Source organism: Phalacrocorax aristotelis, chromosome 5, assembly GCF_949628215.1.
Source record: "Phalacrocorax aristotelis chromosome 5, bGulAri2.1, whole genome shotgun sequence".
In the NCBI taxonomy this organism is placed as follows: Eukaryota; Metazoa; Chordata; class Aves; order Suliformes; family Phalacrocoracidae; genus Phalacrocorax; species Phalacrocorax aristotelis.
The window spans coordinates 67,670,195-67,686,296 of NC_134280.1; the positions used below are offsets into that span (position 1 = coordinate 67,670,195).

The following is a 16,102-nucleotide window of genomic DNA, read 5'->3' on the forward strand; positions in this document are numbered from 1 at the left end:
ACCTCCAAAAACCATTGCTGAATTCAGACTGATTGACAAGCTTGGACCGTTTATGAACACTTAAATTCACATACTCTTTATAAATAAGATCTGTTAACTGTAAAAACTCAGAATCCGCTTACATTCAAGCGTATCTGGCATTTTAAGTGATAGAAAATTCCAGAAGACAGAGGAGAAAGTGAAGCTTGGAGCTATTATTTCAAAGGAGTCATAGGAATGACCCAGGCATGTGGGCTAGATACTCTGATAAAGATTCCTGGCAACATCATTGAAAAGCTACAATGGGACAAAGGCAGTAAAGCTATAAATGATGGCATTTTAATGAATTCCTGCCAGCATCATGTTATGGGAAATGTATCTCTTCAGACAAGCATGGTATTTTTACCATCCCACAAATATAATTGATAGTAGTAATTGCATTGGCATGGCAAACATAGATTCCCATCCGGCTTTTGACTGAGTTCCACACAATATTCCGATTAAATTATGAGAAAGGACTGCAAATCAGTCAGCTGGATTGCACTGAATGTGAGACTTGCCAGACTCGTGATTTTGTTCTTTAGGATTAAGGAGTGCAAATTTAGGAGTAAGGCAGAAGTTATCCTTTTGTTTCTTTAATGTGATAGACATTGAAGATGGAAAACAGAAATAGTTTCTTGGTGATCCTATTAGCGTTTGCAGAGCGCTACTTAGATCTCCTTTTTGCCTGTGTCAAGACTATGTATTAAAATGTCTCATATTTCAGGGAAGTCGCTAAGTATTCACAGCCATCATTTTCCTGAGCGCGCTTACCTGAAGAGGGAACTACTGCCAGAAAGACACTATGCTCACAGCACATCAGCCGTGAGGCACACAGGCAGCATTTTCACTCTGCGCAGGCCCTGCTGATGCAGGGGCACCACCCGCAGTGTGTGGGCAATAGATTTGCTCCTGGGGTGTACACCACCACTTCTCCTGAACTCCTGAAGCTGTTTTTAATGTGGTCTTTGGAATGCCAATTCCTTCACAGAACAGTCCCAAGATTTTAGGGAGCAGTCACTACCATATACAGACCAATGCAACAGCAGTTTTACCTTTCTCAAGTTGCCTCTCTGGACACAGGAGGCTGTGTTCAGTGGCTGCTAGAGGCATTCCCTCTTATACACTAGGAAAAAAAAAATCCATCTGTGTGGATTTCATCTCTCTTCTCATTTTAATTATGGCTTACGTGATTTTTCTCATTTATGATAATATCCTTGAGGAAACAAAAATTAGTGCTTATTTCAGATAAAAAAACCACACAGCGATTCATCTCAAAACCAGAATACCAGTCTGTCCACTCACTTGAAGACTGCAGTAGAAAATTATATTCCCATCATATTTTATATATGCTAATGGAGAGTCACAGTACAATCTTCCCTCCCTGATGACATGTCTGTTGAGGAGCAAAGCCCACCTGAAAGCCAAAGACTGCCCAGTCAAATGAGACCTTGACTACATCTGCTCAGCTCTGACTAATGTGGCATGAACTGGAAAACAAAGAAGCAAACTAAGAACTTCATTAGGCAACTGTTGCTAAAGTCACACTTGGCAACGCATTTGGGGTGGGTGACACGAACCTCCTCCGCACCAGCAACTCGCCTTAGATATGGAAAAAGTCAAAGAGAATAGCCTGCGACTGCTTGCGCTGGCAAACACATAAAGCAGTAAGTGGTTAAGAGAGTTAACTCCTCAGGGCTGGAGAGAGCTCCAGGTACCGCTATCCAATACCATCAAGAAAGCTGAACCAAAGGAGGAGTCGCTACATGCACAGGCCAAGCTCCAAGCCAGAAGCCCTCTTCTCCTGGGTGTTGAAGGTCTAGGGCTTTGACTTCTGCATGTAACGTGTGCATTACAGAATGGAAATTGCTCTCCACTCACCGATCCCAACCTGCTAAGTAAATAAATTTTAGATTATATGTTGCTGAGTGGTATGGTTTTCATCCCACCTGATTGCCCTGTGACACTTGTCTTAACCCATTCACAAGCTATACTCCATTAAATGGTCTCCTACGACAGCTAACATGTTACCCACTGTAAGGATGTTATTTGTAACATCAGCACCAGTCTTCAAGGAGCCGGGCTGAGATGGGCAAATCATTTAACAAAGACCACTAAACCACCACTAGAGCATTACGACAACTCACGTGAGCCAGCACCAAACGAGTGACCTAGCGTCCTAAGTCACTACTCTGATGGCAAACTGTCTGAAACGGACAATTGAGCTTTTTGATGTTTTATTTCTCCTTTTATTAGATTTTATCACTACAGATTGTTTGAATACAGGGTATTATTTTTTGAACAGCTTTTTTGCTCCTTGAACACCCGCAGGCCATAGTTCTTTACATTTGGTTGTTGGCTACTTTAAAGACCAGATCTTTAGCAAATGTATACTGTTAAATATAGCTATGTTCTTTTTACATGCACAGATATAATATCTTCCCAAGATTTCCAGAAGGCATCAGCAATTATTTACTCAAAAGTAAACGTTATTTCTGATGAACAATACATTTATTTCATGTTTTTGACTCAATATTTCTGTAGCTGTTTCAGCCATTTACTATGACCACTTTGTTCCTTTTAGACAATGTATCAGCCACATATTAATTCAGGTTTCTCTTTTCACAGAGACCCTTGGACTACAAAGGATCAGAAAGGTTCCTCCGTTACGCACAATGTCTTTCTAATCTAAGTGAAAGAGTTCATCTGCCTCCACTCCTGCATGACAGTGCTCAACAGTGCTGCAGGGTCAAACAAGTATATGCAAAGCCTGACATGTCTGTGGAAACTAAGTGTTGTCTCATCCTCAGATAACTTTCCAATCACCTAAATATAGTCCTCCATGGTTTTTAATCCCTCTGTAAACCTGCTTAAGGTGTCTTCAAGGATCTCTTTGTACTTCTCTCATGCTCCTGCTGAAGGATAATTTCAGGCAAATCACAAGTCCAAGCTCCTTGAAAAACTCTCTTATTTTTCTCTAACATGATTTCTTTCTCACTAGTTTGAGAAATAATAATGCTAGTGGATTTTTGTGAAGTCTGTCCTCATCTTATTGCATAAGAGAACTTAAAAGAAGAACAAACCATACAACTGTAATGAGCCAGATTCTCAACATGCGGTTCTAACAATGTACCTATGGTGAAGCAAGGTTATGAATTCCCCAATTGTGCTCAAATCATTCTCCATCTTACTCAGGTGCTCTGCATATGACACATAACATGATGCCATAAGTCCATGTGGTTTTAGGTTTACAGCGCACTTGACTAACTGCACCATGACCCAAGGTCTCCTTAGGAAGGAAACACACTGCAGACCTAACCTCTAACTCCACTTAAAAGTGACATACTGTTACACTGATTTTTAGTTTCAAATAGTAATTTGTTTTTCACTCATATTTCAGAAGCTGTCTAGTGCTTATTAACAATAACTTCTATATGTGTGTTTTTTGAACGAGGTAAATGGGGTCTCAAAAATTCAATGTCTGCACATACATTGCAAAAAAAAAGCCAGTTTAGAGAACAATGTAGGCATGTGTTTTTAAACTACTGTTCGTGCAGTCTGGTCAGGACTGTGTGACACAGTATACAGTGTTTTGTCATCCAAGGAATGTCTTTGATCAAGAGTTTATGCAAGAAGGAAAAAAAAAAGCCATGAAACCCTAATCCGTTCCCACAGTCCAGTAAACGTGAGCTGGACAAACAGTGGACAATAGCAGTAAAGCTCGCTGCTGGAACAATAGCTGCAACTAAAAAAATTAAAGGGTTGCTGACTCACAGTTCCTACAATGAAGAAAGATTCCATGCAGTGTTGATTATTCCCCAGAATCCTGAAGATGCTGAAGGTTAAAAATTGTAATTACTATTGCATTGAGATAAAGCGGCAAATACGTTGCTGAACAATCAAAAATGAGAGACAGTGACAAAAACTGATGCTGATTCTGTCTAGAATCAGAGTCAGGATACAGAGGGTGAATATCGATGTGCTCTCTAAACAGTCTGCTAAAAGTAAACCCTGTAATTTTATTATAAACAACTATCAGTTTAATTCTTTCAGTCAGTACACCACTATTTCAGATGCCATCCATCCAGATGCCGCACAACTACAATCAAGCTTTCTCACCTTTCAAGACAAAAGCTATATGCTATTTCTTATACCTGTTCAGAAATCTTCTGTAGGCAATTTTGCTGTGCCAAAACCAGATACCCAGAATGCCATATTATGGGTCAATTACATATGTATATGAAATATGACAGAACAATTACAAACATTGTATAGCAAGCAACTTCAGAATCAACTGGCTCTTACTATGCCTGATTTTTTTTTAACCTTTCATATATTTCATATGAGAGTGAACGGGTACTACTTTACGCTAACAAGGATTTCCAAAGGCTCCTATGTTGTCTACGTTTCAGATAAGTGTACTGACCATCTTTCCTTCTGCATAGTATTGCATCATTCGGTAGAGCTATATATATATTCAGGAGTTGCAAAGTACTTAAAGAATCTTAGGATGAGAAATGCCACAAGAATGTAATTACACTTCAAGAACAAACACTCTTGTGATTAAGGTAGGAATATTCAGTGTGATGCCAAAGAGATACCTGAGTTAGCTACAAATGAACTAAATGTAAGAAGTGTTGGAACGGAGCTTATGCAGGTATTTAACAGCATTGTACATCAACTAGATCAATGCTTTGTTCTAACATAGGGAGGCTCTTTCTGCTGCATTAAGCTGGCTTTAATTTTACCCCAGATATCACCCCATTGCACAGTGTAGTCTAGACAATCCCAAAGAATCCAAGACCTCCAAGTTCTCTTCTTGACCCTGCTAAGGAAACCAATATTTTCAAGTCTGAGTGCACAGAGTTTAATACTTGGAAGACTGCTTTCAAAATAGCATACAAGGCTTTTTTATTATTATTTTTAATGTCACTAGAGGCTGAGCTGGTTCTGCAATTCCAAATGCTGGGACACACTGAAGCATTTCAGTACTAGATTGCTCTAGGTGACCTTTATACATCAATCCTAGATACCAAAACTTGCTGCAGAACTCATTTCACACCCACCAATCTCCGTTTTCTCTGGTGATATACAGATTTCTGTGGTAATGTGTATTGTCATCACTTTATCTATTAAAAAAAAAAAAACTCTGGCAGACTGTAAAATGAGAATCTTCATGGTTACTTGCCAAACTATGAAAGTTTTGGGCTGTAATTAGACCGGAACCCATTTCCATAAGAAGTTGCAAAGGGCAGTATTCAAAAGGCACTAACATTCATATTGAGTAGCACCAAGAATATGAAGAATTATAACATTAGTAGAAATATTAAACCTTTTGTTTCAAACCAAGGCCCTGCTCTTTCAGAAGATCAGGATGAGATACAGGATCACACACACGTTGCTCCATCTGCCTGACCCAGCTTTGTTACAACCTTCTTTGGAGTGCCCCAAACAAACTCCCATCAAAAATAGAGACTCTAATCCAGAGGGACTTCAGAAAATTCCGGCAGATTTCAAACTATACCCTTAAGATCATTAGGCACACCCACACCAGCACTGTGTAAAAATACTTAGTGCTTCATGCTGCTATCATTGCAGAAATCGTTTAAGACAGTAATTACCCTGACAAGGAGTCTTACCCTCACCCTGCTTGCCCACATCTTTATCTCCAGAAAATGGCATTAATATCATCAGCATTCCCTTTCAAGCATGCAACACTGCCGAGTAATTACAGGACGTTATAAAAACAAACAAACCAACCAACCAACCCACCCACAAATGTTCAAACAAGCCACCCAGGGAAAGGCACCCGCTTTCATTTAATAGCAACGAGAAAAGAATCTAAGATTATTAAATCAGATCTTGAAACAGAAGGCTGTATTTAGTAAAATATACAACTTTGGCAGCTTGTGAGTAAATGAATAAATATTAGATCCAGGGCTGTAGTTTCATGATTTTTATAAATAAAAGATTCCATTTTTAATGCCTTTTTCTTGTAATACTTTAATGCGGAGATGGGTATTAAAAGTTTATATTCAAAAAGGACTCAAGGATTCAAAGGGATGTAGACGCATACCAAACAAAAAAATATGTACACAGAACAGGATTTCCATGGGGTAAGTCATATATCTTAAAGGGTATCAGTTCTTACTCTAAAGCACTGCGGAGTATTAGGGTGCAGACAGACTTTTGACAGATGATCTCCCTTTGTTCCAATAAAGGAAGTTGTATTTACAGCCAAAGTTAATTAAGCATTCATAAATACATCATAGAGTTCGAACTCTCTCTTGCATCTCTTCAGAAAACAAAGTCTACAGATTTATAAACTTCGGAACTCATGTACTGGAAAATTAAAACTCATAATTTTATCTCAATGTAATCTATCTATTTAAAAATAATCAACAAAAATGTCCTACTTTTCCAGAAATCCTAAAGACACAGACCAACATGGCTCCTTTACTCATCAAAAATAATACAACAAAGGCAGCGTTTAAACCAGTCTTTACTTTTCTTCCTCTAAACAGTGTATATCCAGAAAGCTAGCAACATGCATTTGCACAGGTTTTATGTGCACACTAGAACACACTGTTGCGTATAGATTTCATACCTCACTAGCAACCAGATCACAAAGTCACGTAACCAAACAAGGCATGCCAAGCTGGGACGCCAGACTTCCCCTACGCATCCACATGTAAATGATCGTAACCTTGTTTCAGAGAAACATAACAGGATTGAATGAGCCACGCTACTCCTACAGGGTTGATTTTTAAGCAAACAGTTGCACACCCAGATTTTTTTCTGATTTATTTCACCCATTTCTGTTGACTACAGATGTTCTTTCAAAGCTGAAGTTGATGCCCTTCACATTACAGTTTACAGCAAATGGAAAGACAGTATTCTGCTTAATGAAGATGGAACAGGTGTTTTATTCATGGATTTTTACTAGGAGGCTTTAACAAACCTCAGCCTATTTTTTTACTGTACTGATGTAGTACCATGACACAGATAACCTACAAAGTCAGATTTACATGTTCTAGTGATGGCTGACTTGGTATTCGCAGTTAATAATCCCATGGCTGTAAGACAGCATTGCATCAGTATGCAATTCTGCAGGGATTTAATTTGCTGTAGTCAGAGTTTACCTGCTTCTGCTGATGCCTCAAAACTCAAAATTTCTTGTACTCATCACATACTGTCGAAAGAAAAATTACAAGTCTTCTGGACTGCAGTGACCTCAGTACATTAGCAGCAATTAGCTTTATATCCACCTTTTAATAAGAATTCTGTATTCTACAGCTTCAGCTAAGAGACAATCACGAAGAAACAAAACAAGCTACAACACAGTCCAGGCAAGTCATAAATTTCTAAGTTAAACGTTTCAAACACTCCTCCCTAACTACTGAGCAATAACTAGAGGTGGTGAATACAATGATACATTTTTAAGTCTTAACAACTTCAATAATTTTAGCAGAAATTTTCTGTCTTAACTGTTCTTAACAGTTCAAGTACTTCTGCAAAATTTTAAACCTGTTGACAATACAGCACAGAGCCACCTCTATGTCCCACTTTATTAACAGCCAATATTATAACCCACAAGATCGCGTTTTTTTCCTGAATCTTTTCCACCCGGTCTTTAAAGCAATATTTAAGTTGCGCAGTCAAGCATTCAAACTGGGAAATGTCCTAATGACCGTGGTCCACAGAAGCTTTATTCAGCCTCTCTGTGCCCAGATCTTCCAATAGAATCTTTACCTACAGTGTAACACTTGCTCTACCACCAGAGCCCTGACCATTCAAGGCACAGGATGAGTAAGCAGGGTGTGAAATTAATGAGGCCATTTATCAGAATTTGTTTTAATTTGTTACAGATTTTAGCAAGATGTTAACCTAATGGGAAAGGTGTTGAAAGAAACCGTATGCTTATATCTCACAAAATTGAATTCTGGTTTTCAAAATTTTGATGGATTTTTCTCCCCCAGTAGCATTCTAGTTGGCTTAAGCACACACCTTTCACAGGTGTTTGCTAACTGTAATGGCCCTCATTTTCTAGGTGACTGATCTGAGAAACACAGGCAAAAATACAAACCTAGAAAAAAGCTAGGTACTCAGCCACTCTTGATGTTGGCAAGAAGCACATTCTGAAGTATTTAAGTCCTCAAAATGTAAAATCATTTGGAATGAGTCACATTAGACATCTCACATTGGTTAAGGAAGATCAATATTCTTGATGCAACTTGGGCTTTAACTCCTTAGCTTTAAATAAGGTACTGAAATACCCCTCCAGTATGCTGTGAAGACTCCACTGTTACAGCCCTGAACACCCCAGAAAACCCCACAACTCTGTAGCAGAAACAGTTTTAAAAAAATTTTGCCCCGAAGAAAGTATGCAACTACATAGCCAACAGAATTTTTAACCATACCTCATTTAATAAACACCATCAGGCCAGTACAAGACACGAAACAGAAGATATTCAGCAAAATACAGACTCATGGAATAAGAGACTCAATCAGTAGGTACACATCTACGGAGCTAAATTAAGGACCTAATAGGCAATGCTAAACCTGGCATATCCCAGTTTGAAATCCTGGTTGCTACAATTTTTATAGTTAAATGTGTAAATACATATATTTATATAGTATTTTATTCTAATATTAACTTGTTATAAATAAAATTAAAGCAATACAAGAAAATTAGCCACCAAACCAATTTCCAAAACAACCGTCATTAACCGCTTTATCTGCAAAGACCCTTTCACTCCAGAGTCAAACAAAAATAATTTTGCTTTGATACAATCTCTAGAGTAGCACTTTGCATACAACTCACACATCGTACACTCCTATTAATCAAATTCTTCACAGATACCTTGAGCTTTCACATCCCTTCCCTTGCTTTTACACACCTTTTTGTAAACCATGTACAAAGATTTCCAAAAAGGCTACATTTAAAAACATGCATACTTAGACCTCCAGTGTTTACCTCTCTTTGTACTATCATTCAGAAGAACAACAAAACAGCCTTTTTTTAGATCAGGATCCAGGGGGACTTTATTTAAAGCATAATTAATGGATTTCAACAAAAAATATTTTGAGTCAAAGTTGATCACAGATTAATATCTAGTACTTTCCATTAATTTGAAGGAAACAGTAAAATACTTTGATTTGCAAAAATAAACTGGTTTGTGGATGCAGAGACAACTTTTACAAATTTGGATTTCTCTGAAGTGATTGATTATAAGGTCAAATTAGCTTTGTTTTCTCTAATATGCCAGCTTTTTGTTTTGTGCCTACCTATTTACTGAGATTGCAGGCTATGCTATTTTATTTTGCTTCTATTTTCAGGCACTTGCAGTTTGGTGCTTGTTCTGGTTCCCAGTGGTTTAGCTGCGTAACAATTAAAAGCCAACTGTACTCAAACTGTCATAAACAAAGAGGCCATCAATGCAGCCATGCCCCTTCCAAGGTCTCAAATGAGGATCAAGTCTCAAATGAATCCTACCTCAATATTACTTTATTTCAAAGAAGTTCACCACGTAATTAGAAGAGCTGTATCATGTATACACATGTTCTGTACTCTCTATGTTAATAACTTTATCTACATAAATATTTGTGAACTCTTATAATCTATTTCTTATAAAACAACCTCCTCCACTAGATGGCCCTGACACTCATTACATGCATCAGAGCTGTTTGAACACTTAACACATGTAAGACAATTAAACAAACAAAAAAAGCACACCAGCAACCAGTTATTGAGAAAATCCTCTGACATTGGCATATTTGCATACTCAGAAAACAGACAAAAAGTAAAAGATTATTTTAAAATAAATTGATACATATGCAAATCAGCCCCTCCATGCAGTCAGCAAAACTTTATCTTCAGAGTCCAAAATCCAAAAATTTTAGCAGAACGCACGTCCTTCATATCCCAGATACGAACATACAGTGAACAATTTAAAAATTCAAGTTGCTTATTGTCTTGTATAATAAAAAAGCTGTACAAGTAAAACAGAATTGGGGTCTAGGTGGCACAAAGTAGTGCTGTTCGAGGATATGGCCGCATTAAAATGTTTCCTTCACCTGAGATAGTTTACCCTGCGCACAGCTTCCCATACCCACGGTGGTCAAATCTGTCTGTATCAAGCTACACTATGCCACATAGACTTAGGCAGACATGCATACGTTACAACTGATTGAAGTATATATTCATTATATAACTGTATTGCAAACGGTATGCAAAGACATCTAGAGCAGCCCAAATGAAAACATTTTTCAGGTAAAAAAATTGACTGTATTTCTCTTAAACTAATGTAGCTGAATACATTTAGCCGACAGCATCTGTTGTTTTTGAGACTAAAGAGTATATTTTCAAGACCAGAAAATAAAAAGCTATTCCTGAGTAAAGGGTACTAGTAAATACTAGTATCAGTATCACAACTCTTCTGGTAGTCATGTTTCTCTCATTGATCACAAACTGACTACTTTTTGGGGGGTTTGGTGGGGTTTCCTCACCCTCCCAACCTGCATCGGTCTGCAGAACTCGGGGAAAGTGCAAATTTCATATTCTGAGCTGCAGCTACTTTATGAGCAGGTATCTTAACCTTTCTCCTTTGCATTCTGACTTCATTTGTCATTCTACCCTTCACACACAAAAATGTTTCCTACTGCAAAGTCTGCAGGCAGTTGGATATATTTAGTTCACCTACAATATCTACACATTGTGTAAACTGATGATCTGCATACACAGATTTTTTTAAGTGACATAAGCCCTTTAAATAAGGAAACTTTGCAAATGCCTATGTTTTCCTTTTGGGGAACTGATCTGTCAGTGCAAGGCCAGCGAGGAATTAAAGCAAATATTTCTATTTAACTGGTATACACACCGGTGTTTCAGCGATTCTTAATAAAACCTAGAGATAACAAATGTTAAATGACAAATGAGAAGCCCTATTGCAAGTTCAATGGTTTTCCCTTTCCCCTTTAATATTTAGCACCTCTTCACTATTTTGATTTTGTTTAAAATCAGAGTAGATAAACACTATTCAGTTATCTGTTCTCTTAACGTTTCTTCTTTGGTCATCCATTTTTATCTTCATCTGTTATACTCAAAATGTTAGTGAAGATCTTTCAGTACTGATTCTAAAATCAGACTGAATATTTAGCATTGAACAAACCTAAAAAAGAATACACGAAAGTGTTTCAAAGCATCTATTTTCCACAAAGAATGTTCAACAAAACTCCCAATTCCTCCATTTTTCTTCTTCTGGACCCACTTACAATTAATTGTCAAAAAAATTAAATTTTCATTTACAGAATATTTTTATTTTCTTTTGAATTTGCTATCAGTTGGGGAATTTTCAACTATCAAGTATTTTCACTTAATTCACTTCAAGTATTTTTACTATGATTGCAAAAGAAGAACAATAATTGCTCTGCACAAATACTGTGGTTTTCAGCAGGTGTAGAGACTAAATATTTTCAGAAATTAATACCATTTCATGCTAAAGTAACAACTTAATCCTACAAACCTGTTTAAATTTTCCTCTGATTTTTTCCAGATCTTCTTGCAGCTTATCGTAAGTGGGGTCTTCATACGGGAATTTCTGAATCATCCCTATTAATGAATCCAGAGCCCTTATCTTTTTGCTACCAAAAAAAAAAAATCAAATCAAAACAGAAAAAACAATGAGCCTACTACAGAAGTTTTCTCAATCAATATAAAAATTATATATAATAATTCAGAGCGTAGAACCCAGCCCTCCATCCTTCTTTAATTCAACTTCTCCCATTTAGCTCAGTGAAAGTGTGCATTTGACACATATTTAAGACATAATCAGAAATTACACGGTAGCACAACTGACAAAGTTACAGTTTCCCTTTTAACTTACCTGCCAGAAGTTGAGAAATATTCAAGAATCTTCAGATATATTGACTAGATGACTGAGCAAAGAAATGCAATAAAAAAAGCTCACCAGAACACTATCAAAATGGCTGACAGTATGGTGGCAATTCTGTCAGATAAATTAATCAAAACTGGAGAGAAAAAAAAATACGGAGGAAAGAAGGAAAGTCAGAAAAACATAGGTTGAAAGGGGCAGCTGGAGGTCACATAGCCCACCTTCTGCAGAAGCTGGACTAACTTCAAAGCTAGATAAGGTTGCTCGGGGCCATCTCCAACCAGATTTTCAAAACCTATGAAGATGGAGCTGCTGGAGTCTCTCTGGACAACCTGTCCCAGTGCTTAGCTGCTTACACTGCAAAGGACCTTCTCCTCACGCTTCGTTAGAACTTAACTTGTTTCAAATTGTGAAAGTTGCCTATTGTCCTTTCACTGTCCACTTTTGCAAGGAATGTGCCTCTACCTTATCTAGAACTTGCCCTTATGTGGTACAAATAGTTATTTCCCTTGTTCTCTCTTCTGCAGGCTGAAGAAGCCAAGTTCCCTTATACTCCTTTCAGTATCACATGGTCCAGCTTATGATACCACCCTGGCGGCCCTGTGCTCACCTTTCCTCTGTTTTTTAGTATTTCTTTTATGCTGGGGAAGAAGCAAAACTGGACACCGTAATTTGAAACAGTATTAAAAGAACAGTAATTTTTCTTCAACCTTACCTGTTCTTCTCATCTGCACATTTCTGGAGCAGACAGTGCCACGTCAGTGCAAACCCAAGGTAGCAGCCAATCTGCAAATTTATCAGAATGTCATTGGGGCAGCGGGAAAAAACATGTAGTGTATATAATCAAAGATAAAACACTACATTGTATCCCATTCTTCAGGAAACAAAACATGGGATATACAAACATGTTTCTATTCTGCGCTGAAAAGTTCAGTAAATTAGGGTAGAATAAACGAGGGCTATGTGTGTCACACAGTACAAGAGTCAGAAAACTTGTAAGAATCTGTGTAGCATCAGAGGACAAAATATTTAAAATAGAGCATAAAAAGCAATTCTGCAAAACACTAGCCATACTTTACATTCTTTGAACCCCCAAATTTATTAGTGTGGTAGAAGGAAAACAGAAAACCACCTAGTTAAGATGTTTGGTAAGTATTTATTTTTGCAGCACTTAAGTTTAAGCAGCCCACATACAGCTCTACAAAAAGGTATTCCAGCCAGTCTGAGGAAGCTACCAAATCAACCAAGGAGGACACCACACTTTTTTCTGAGCTGATACGCAAACAATTTTACCAGCCTAACTCAAGAGGCTGGAAAAATGCATCATGGCATCAGAAGGAAGAACGAGGAGCTGAGTAAGCTAGTCTTGCTGCCAGAACTTTTCATTACAACTTTGGACACCAAATGAAATAGGAACATAGGTTAAGTTCTTCAGTGCACCAACCAGGTAAGTCAGCTGGAGTCGCTTTCAAAAGTGACTTAGGATTCACAGAAAAACAGTGCAGACACCTGAAACAAAAGTTAGCTGACTTTGAGAAATTAAGTCCAAAACTACAGCCTAATCCTTCTTTGGTCCACACACGTGCATGTGCATACACCTGCCATTTAAACTTAAAAAACATTGTTGGACTTGAAAGCTCCCGTGGCCTGCAAACCACTTCAGAGCAGAGTGGGAGCGTTTGGTAGTTCCAGTCTTCCATTCATTATTATTTGTTAAAGTACACTGTGGAGGTACTTTTTAAGGCCCAGACATGGGTTTGGGACTTGACATCCCGTTAAGTGCTCAAGATTAATTGAGGTGAGGCTTCCAGTTAATATTTCATTGACAGCAATTTAATTTGCATGCCCCAAAACTGTATAGATACCCATGGTAAACTGAGACAACTGACAGAGCAGTTACTGCTGCTGGAAACGCAAGCTATTATGGTAAAACACACCTGGCCCCCAGACACTTAGCCACAGACTTCTCAGCTTAATAAGCACTGATCTACCACAGGGGCAAAGTGCCAATCTTCTGCTTGAGCCCAAGCAGATGCTGTGTCTAAGCCTGCCTGAGGGATGTGCCTGAAAACAAACACACTTTAATTATACCATCTTACTTTCATTCTCTATCAAGCAAGGCCAGTATCAGATCAGCATCATAATTTTGCCCAAGACAGGTCTAAGATTACCCAAGACACTCTTCCTCTTATTTAACATGACTAGCTGCCTACAACCTCCCTGTCCTCTGCAGCTTCCCCAATATAATTAGATGAGAGCACTTGCCTACTATGGTCTGTCTAGAACCATTTTGTATAAAACTGTCCAGCTTTGGAGGCCGCTGTTTGACATTCTCATCTTGGAATTACATAGCTGTAGTGTAAGTAGGAAAATATTTCATCACTGTACATCTCTGTATCACACCCAAATGCAAACCAAAATTTTACAATTACCACTCCTTCAGAATTTGACAGTTTACCTTTTTCACTTCAGAATGGATTAATACCATTGCTACTGTTCTTTCCATAGTAATTAACCCTCTGAAACCTGAAAACAACAAAAGGGCAAACTGCCAAGTTACCCAAAGGGTTTCAATAGTTAGAATAGATTTAGATTTGTGGTGCTGCACTTGAAATAAGGCCTGCCATGAATCCTGTAGTACAGCTTCCCATCAAAGCTGAAAAAATCCAGTTCAGGTCCAAAGCCACCATAACTACATTGTACAGCACTGAACACACTCCATGTTATGATAAACTTGAGCTGGACATATGAGACTAGTTAAGGTCCTTCACCATCACTCTCTAGTCATTTCTAGGATGGCTTATCGATTCAGCTATGCTACTGTGTGAGCATGCTAACACACAGAACTGACTCCATGTACTAAAGAACAACAGTGCCTCAACCAACAAACTCTCCCAGTATTAGAAATAACAAAGAATGCAGCAGAGACACCCAGAATTGCCCCTTTGAGGCTCTCCATCCAAGATGCCTCAATGTTCCGTGTTTTTCCCTAATGCTGATCCACAGGAGCTGGTATAGGGGGGCTTTTAGCCACAATTTGGAGCTAAAAACATGAATGTACAGTCCATCATTGTTTTTCTGACCAAGCTTGTTTGATTTTGTCCCTTCTCATCTTCTCTTTCAAAAAAAATTAATCAAAATCTCATAGAGCAAATAAGCTCAGAAAACACCAAACCATCTATTTAACTCTTCAAATCAAAATACCACCTTTAAACTAGTTTTATGGGCCCTCTTGGACACATATAAAGCAGTATAAGAGAGCAGGCCTCAAGCCACCAATGTACCAGGCTTTGCCCAACAGCTTCTGTATTACAATAATTTTCTAATGACAAAAAGCTTGCGATTCTGAAATATTTTCCCATTTACCTCAGACCCAATCTTGGCACCATGGAGCGATCCATACCTCCTTCCCTCAACAACTCCAGCGTGACTGCCTTCCACGTACCCCTCCTGATACCCCTCGCCATGAAACCTGTAAACGCAGAAGAAAAATTTTTTTACCACCTATTTTCATTCTATAGCAAACTCACGCTGCACGCTAGCAGCTCACAGAAACAAAGCCATGCGGGATCATCTCAGAAATACAACTGACCATATTTAGAAATCTCATATAAGGTTAATTTAAGATGCAATTACGAACGCTATGAGTTCTTCAAAGTTTATAGCAATTTGCCCAGAACAACACACTCTGCAACCCAGCTGAGTACTTTCAGCAGACTAACACAGCTAACTACAAGCTCACAGCCCCGGGACAAGCTTCCTCACGGTGGAAGCGCCGAGATCTATCAGGTCGGTCTCTCAGCAAGAGCAAAGAGAACGATTTTCCCGCCCTTCTCCTTTCTCGCCCCTTCCCCGGGATCATTATCCGCCCTTTGCCCCTCACTTTTTCCTTCTCAGCCCCTACTGCCGCCTGTGGAAACCCAGGCCTAGGCCCAAGCCCAGGCCCAGGCCTCCCCTCCCTCCCCCCAGGCCGCCCGTTACCCGCGGCAAGCAAGGAGCCCCGCTCGCCTCCGCGGTCCCCGGGTCCCGGTCCAGGCCTCCCCCCCCAGCCCCACCTTTCCTCAGCCATCACGATCTCATCGAACATATCCGGGCTCGCAGGCGCGGCCGCCGCCGCCATCGCGCCGCCAAGGCCCGACGGCGGCCACGCTGCGGCCACGCCCCCCCGCCGGGTATGCCGGGAAAGGACG

General features: G+C 39.1%; 1 protein-coding gene across 1 annotated transcript; it reads right to left on the minus strand.

The window, feature by feature from the left end:
* Positions 1 to 8,422: 8,422 nt before the first annotated feature.
* LTO1 (LTO1 maturation factor of ABCE1) lies at positions 8,423 to 16,102 on the minus strand. The gene is made up of 5 exons (XM_075094990.1): positions 15,968 to 16,102; positions 15,279 to 15,384; positions 12,628 to 12,698; positions 11,544 to 11,661; positions 8,423 to 11,189 (listed from the first exon to the last, which is right to left on the minus strand). The coding sequence occupies exons 1-5, from the start codon at positions 16,030 to 16,032 to the stop codon at positions 11,121 to 11,123; spliced, it is 429 nt and encodes a 142-aa protein (XP_074951091.1). The 5' UTR covers positions 16,033 to 16,102; the 3' UTR covers positions 8,423 to 11,120.

Coding starts and splice junctions, on each gene's coding strand:
- LTO1 (XM_075094990.1), bottom strand. CDS start 16,032: ATGGCGGCGGCGGCCGCGCCTGCGAGCCCGGATATGTTCGATGAGATC. Junction 12,699..15,278: donor GTGCCAAGATTGGGTCTGAG/GTAAATGGGAAA, acceptor ATAAATTTGCAG/ATTGGCTGCTACCTTGGGTT. Junction 11,190..11,543: donor TCAGAGGAAAATTTAAACAG/GTTTGTAGGATT, acceptor ATTCTTTTTTAG/GTTTGTTCAATGCTAAATAT.